This window comes from Vigna umbellata, chromosome 5 (assembly GCF_029865625.1).
Source record: "Vigna umbellata cultivar VRB3 chromosome 5, Vumbellata_1.0, whole genome shotgun sequence".
In the NCBI taxonomy this organism is placed as follows: Eukaryota; Viridiplantae; Streptophyta; class Magnoliopsida; order Fabales; family Fabaceae; genus Vigna; species Vigna umbellata.
The window spans coordinates 22,719,710-22,725,693 of NC_142169.1; the positions used below are offsets into that span (position 1 = coordinate 22,719,710).

The 5,984-nt window shown below is 28.2% G+C and overlaps 1 protein-coding gene across 1 annotated transcript; it reads right to left on the reverse strand.

Moving 5' to 3' along the window:
• Positions 1 to 416: 416 nt before the first annotated feature.
• On the reverse strand, positions 417 to 4,693 carry LOC124846342 (polygalacturonase-like). The gene is made up of 9 exons (XM_047323580.2): positions 4,294 to 4,693; positions 4,073 to 4,198; positions 2,311 to 2,478; positions 2,165 to 2,185; positions 1,844 to 2,051; positions 1,473 to 1,554; positions 1,261 to 1,369; positions 1,063 to 1,182; positions 417 to 984 (listed from the first exon to the last, which is right to left on the reverse strand). Exons 1-9 carry the CDS (start codon positions 4,561 to 4,563, stop codon positions 748 to 750), a joined length of 1,341 nt encoding a protein of 446 aa, XP_047179536.2. The 5' UTR covers positions 4,564 to 4,693; the 3' UTR covers positions 417 to 747.
• Positions 4,694 to 5,984: the final 1,291 nt, after the last annotated feature.

Consider the following 5,984-nt stretch of genomic DNA (forward strand, 5'->3'; position numbering starts at 1 on the left):
ATTGTTTTTACTATACATAACTTTTAACACTAAGAAACAAATTATTATTTTTTATAAATTACATGTATTATTCAACAGAGACAACCATATTCGAGTTGTCTAGAATTAGTGAGTGATACAATATTCTTTCCAAATACTTAACTGTCTTTTAAAAAAAATTCAATCTCAAATTACTGATTAAATTAAAGTAATTTCATTCTTTCTTTTTTCGCAAATCTCTCCAAATTCATAAAATAACTATTCTCGTTTAAGCCTCTTCAAACTTCTCTCAAAAGTTCATATGAATAAAGTTAATGCTATCTAAAATTTTCACGATAAATAAAGGTTTACTAACAAATAAAAGTAATCTTTAATGAATCCATAGAGAATAAAGAATAAAAAATGAGAGAACAATTGTTTCTCTAAAATCTGACATGAATAGTAGGGCAAGACAATTTTTTACTAATCAGAGATGAAGCCATAAGCAATTTGGGTTTGATATTGTCAATCTGGATTTTACAATGGGCCTAAGAGAGCTTCTTTATGCACCTCTGTAATTGTTTTCCTCTACCTATATAAAATAATGTCTATTTTTTTAATTATCTAATTCAAAAGCCAATTTTTATTCTTAAAAATGAATTTTCAGATTGCAGAATTCAGAAGTTAAAAATAACTTCCAAATTGTGCCATCCAAAAATTAAATGACTTATATTTATTTATTTATGTACGTGTTGTATTATTCATATATACGAGAAGTATGTAAAAGTTTCATTCTTTACTGCAACGAGGCTTAACGTGTCCTATGTAAGATAACTTATCAACATTGTTACACAGAGCCTCAGCATCATCTCCTCCTTCACATGCAAGGTCTATGTTCTGCAATTTTATCTTCTGGCATGGAAATTTCTCACTGCAGTCAAACTTCACAGCTACATCAGAAGCACTTGTACCACTGATGTTCTCGTACACCACATTCTTGATTTCTACAGCGGATTTCTCCGAGCCCTATGTATAATCATTCGTGAATAATAATGATACATGTCAATTTGTTTCAACATTAGCAAAAGTGTTGTTTATGTTTACCGCTTTTTGGCATGGCCTTTTTTTCTTGTCACAGTAATTCTGATTTATTATTATGGGGTTGGTCACGTTGCTCATCTCAATGTTCTGAAACTTGATGTCACTAGCACTTCCTGAACCTCCCTGCATATAGGGTTGACCCAAAAGATTGTGTTGACTTTCATTTTTAGCACATATATACAAGTTCAAATTATTTTTTACCTGCCATGTCTTGATTCTAACTCCATTTTTGGTTCCAAAAATCTTGGCTCCGTTCACTTTTATTCCCGAAACAACATCCTTGGATTTTCCTGCACCTAAGCTTCCGATACTGAAACAGCCCACCATTGCAAATAAAATAATTAATACAGAATAACATATGGAAAGTTTGTAATAGTATTTGAAGAGATACTTGTTGATGTGATGCTAATTACCTGATACCATGTCCCGGTCCACATGTAATGTTTGTAGCTTCTACATTTTTAGATCCATGTACAATAGATATACAATCATCACCTGAAATGATAATGATAATGATATCTATGAAAAAAGATATATACAAAATTTTACAGTCAACATTTAATGTGAAATGATTTATTCTGGTTTTACATTTGAGATTTTAATTGCCACCATTTGGTTTGAGAATGATAAGCATTTGTCGTTTATTTTATTTGTAATTATAAATATGTTATTTTATTTCTTATATATTTTTGAGAAAAATTATAAAAGATCAGATATTGCTTTTTATATGAAAATAAAAAAGAAAACGTTTGCTCAAATGAAATATTTGTATCATCTGGGATACCAGTTCCAATGACAGAATCTGAGATTTGGATGTTTTTTGTTTTCGTGACATGAATCCCATCGGTGTTGGGGCTGTCCTCTGGTGCATTCACGTTAAGGCCAGAAACCTTAACATTCTCGGAGTCTTGGAATGAAACGTGGATTTGTTGAGCATTTTCTATGTTCAAGTTCTCAACTGTCAAGTCCTCACACCTATCGAAAGTCAGAGCCTACAAAACAAAAATAATTAAATCATCGTTAATTTAGCTAACATAGTATATTATATGCTTTATATTAATTTCAATCCAATTTCCTTGATAGTCTTTGACAAAGCTACACATACTGTTGGAGCATCCTTGCAAGGCTGCAAAAGAAAGCAGAAAAATATATAAATCAATATTCTTTTGAATATAAATTAACACAACACGTAGATAGTATTGGTATATAATAACTGAATAAAATAATATTGGACTTATCGTAATATCTTACTCGCTTTTTGTTCTTTTTGCATGAGTTTTCCCACCATACTTTGCCATTTCCATCGAGGGTTCCACCACCATAAACATACAGGTTCTTAATTTTTTCAAACACAAGCCAGTGTCTGCTGTCCTCGTCATAATCTGATGGATCATCTGCTGCTTCAAGTGTTCCAGAAATCTGAAAATTTACATCAGTAGTTCATTTTTGTTAACAGAAGTCACTGATATAGATACTGACTAACTAATAAATTTTTTGGGTTTTTTCACGTCGAAAAATTTGAAAAACATTAATATTTTACGTAAAAAAATTAAGTTTTTAGGCAAGGCGTAGGGTGCTCATACAACTACAAATGAAGAAATTGTACTCTTTTCATGACTTCATCCTTGACACATGGGTCAAAGGTGAAGTTGTAGACTTTACCTTGAGAAAAAATCTCTCATAATGTTACTAGAGGATTTTAGTGTTAAAACAAAGAGTTTTTTTATTTATTTTGTGGGTTATGTTTGTTAATTTGTATATAATTAATAATTATTACAATTTTCATTTAAATATAATAATAGAAATATTAATTTGTATATAATTAGTAATTATTACCATTTCGATTTAAATGTAATAATAGAAATGTTAATTTGTATATAATTAATAATTATTACTGTTTCCATTTAGATTTATATAAATTATTATTGATAGAAATTTTATATTTTATATCATATTTGATTTTATTTCAAACATAACAATTTAACATAAGATAGTAATGTTACAACCATTAGAGAGTCTTACACATTCTTAATATAAAACATTACAAATAATATAAAAAATAAAATATCTATCTATTTCTTATTTTTTCTTGTTCGTTTATGTAACTTCAGGATTTGATATCCTCGTATTGTTTAGTAGAGATATTCGTCTCCCAACTCTTACTAAACAATACGAGGGCATCAAATCATAGAGTTACATACTCGAACAAAGAAAAATAAAAAATAGATGTATATTTAAAATTTTATGTCATTTGTAATGTTTCATATTAAGAATGTTTAAGACTTCTCTAATTGTTGTAATGATACTTTTTTATCTTATGTTAAATTGTTTTGTTTGAAATAAAATCAAATATTATATAAATATAAAATTTCTATTAATAATTGTTTATAGAAATTTAAATGAAAACTGTAATAATTACTAATTATATACAAATTAACATTTCTATTATTACATTTAAATGAAAATTGTAATAATTACTAATTATATACAAATTAACATTTCTTTTATATTTAAATGAAAATTATAATAATTACTAATTACATACAATTTAAGAACATAGCCCACATAACAAAAAAAAAACTCCTTGTAATAACACTAAAACTCTTTGATAATCAATTATTAGAGAGCTTTGTCTATTTCAGATAGAACATAGCCCACATAACAAAAAAAAAACTCCTTGTAATAACACTAAAACTCTTTGATAATCAATTATTAGAGAGCTTTGTCTATTTCAGATGAAGTCATGTCTCCTATGTACAAGTTTAGCTTTCTGGAATCGACTACAAGACAAAGTCTGAAATCGTTTTAGAGATGTACGACTTCATTTCTGACTCATGTGTCAAAGTGAATTCATTTAAAGTCGTTTGATTTCCATAACTTAGCCTAAATGCCTTTTATAAAATTTTCCTGTATCTGTAAAATTCTTTTCAAATTTGTCTACAATACAATTTTTTTTTTTTGCGTTATAGACGAAGCATAAATGAGGAGAAAGCGTAATTTCAGTGTAAGTAACCTGGACTTCAATGTTAGGTTTGCAAGGGCCAGAGAATCTTATTGGTTTGAGAAGATAATTGTCCTTAGGCACCACAAGAATTGCTTCCCCAGAATCACATACTTCATCCCAAGCCTTTTTGAAAGCCTGAAATATCCCACATCCAATTATGAATAATAGACACTGTGCAAGCTAAAAGGAAGAAGAAGAAGAAGAAGAAAAACTTTGTTTTGTTGAAGTACCTCTGAGTCATCAGTATCACCATTCCTCTTAGCTCCATAATCATTGACATTAACCTTTTTAAGGGAGCCACGCTTCTCAAACCTGTTTAAGCTCAAAACATTTGCGCTTTGCTTGTTGAAGTTCTTGAATAATGTCCCACCATCATCAACGGAAGGTGAATGATGAACATATATACTGGTGAGTGGGTCCTCTTGCAAGCTGCCATAACAAAAAACAAAAGAAATGATGAAAATGGTGAAGGAGAAGAGGAGGTGTTTGAGGAGGGCCATTATTGTCTATTATATCAGAAAAATAGAAGAAAATAGATATATTGTTCTTTCAAAGGTTTTTGAGACTGTTGTTTTGATGAAAATGGTTTTGGTAGCTTGGTGTGTGGAACTACGAGTTAAGGGAGCTTGTGTATTTATAGACAAAAGAAATTAAAGAAAAAAAATTAAGGAAAAAAAAGATGTTGATATGTTATGCATATATACCAGATTCATACGAAAGGATCAGTCCCTAACCTTTCACTTTTTCTCCATACTTGTATCGAAATGTTCACGTACGACTTTCACATTAATATACTATACACATGCCTTTATGCCCTAAAAATATAAATATTTCGTAAATATTACCGTATTCATACCAAAGGATTATCCGTAATCATTGACTTTTTTCTCATACTCATAAAAAATGTTCATCTACGAGTTTCTCATTAATATATTATGCACATGTAATGTATATCATGTGTTTCGTTCTTTTTTTTAGTCCTTCTTATTCTAATTTTAATGTAAATTTAAGAATTCTTTATAATGTGTTTAGAGAAAAAATATTAATTAATCACTATAATCAGTTTAGATATTAATTTATAAATAAAAAATTATTGATATATAAATTGAGTTGTTGATTGATCACTAAATTGGTATTAATCAAATAAATTAATGTCCTATACGAAGTACATAATTTAATAAAATAAGATTGAATGAAGTAAATAAATTGAAATAATTATAAAAAAAAAGTTTCAAATTAATAATGCAACAGCTTCATATAATACATGTAGATGTTTATTAGATTAGATAGTTACAGCATGGTGGTCATACGTAATGTTTGTTAGCTTATATAGTTACAACAAGATAACTTCTCTTTATATAAGACTTTGAATTTGATTTTTTTTATATTGAGAAAAAGGTTCTAAAATAGTTTAAGCTAATCAAGTTAAACAATTATATATTTCGATTTGTGCTTGGCTATTTAATTTTGAAAAATTATACTTTCACACCACATAAAACAACATACATTCACTTTATAACCTATTCTAATGATAAAATAATTTATATTAAAATGTAAAAAGATATAATTAAAATATTAATATATGAAGTTGTCGTTGTCAAGTGATTTCATTCTTTTTGAGTGTCAACATATTATCTCTCTTTAATTAGAGCATATTTCAAGACAACACAAATTCAAAGTTTTTTCCCTCTCTATAATTCCTGTCGTCCTTCCATTAGCTCCATCAATATCTTTATCTATATATTTTGGAAAATTCCTAAGAATTACGAAAAACCTAGTAATTCATCATTCATATGAAAATATCCAACACCCCACACATTGCGTATTAAAAGAAAACATAATGAGTGCTGGCATTGAAATGCTTAAATATTCCAGTGTATTTTCTCCTAGTAATCATTTTCGGTTTTAAACTATTAACATG

What these genes read in the sequence shown, in the direction of transcription:
- LOC124846342 (XM_047323580.2), bottom strand. Translation starts at nt 4,563, where the DNA reads ATGGCCCTCCTCAAACACCTCCTCTTCTCCTTCACCATTTTCATCATT. An exon ending in CTTGCAAGGATGCTCCAACA is followed by an intron (nt 2,052 to 2,164) that starts GTATGTGTAGCT and finishes TTTGTTTTGTAG; the next exon opens with GCTCTGACTTTCGATAGGTG. An exon ending in GGACCGGGACATGGTATCAG is followed by an intron (nt 1,370 to 1,472) that starts GTAATTAGCATC and finishes GGGCTGTTTCAG; the next exon opens with TATCGGAAGCTTAGGTGCAG.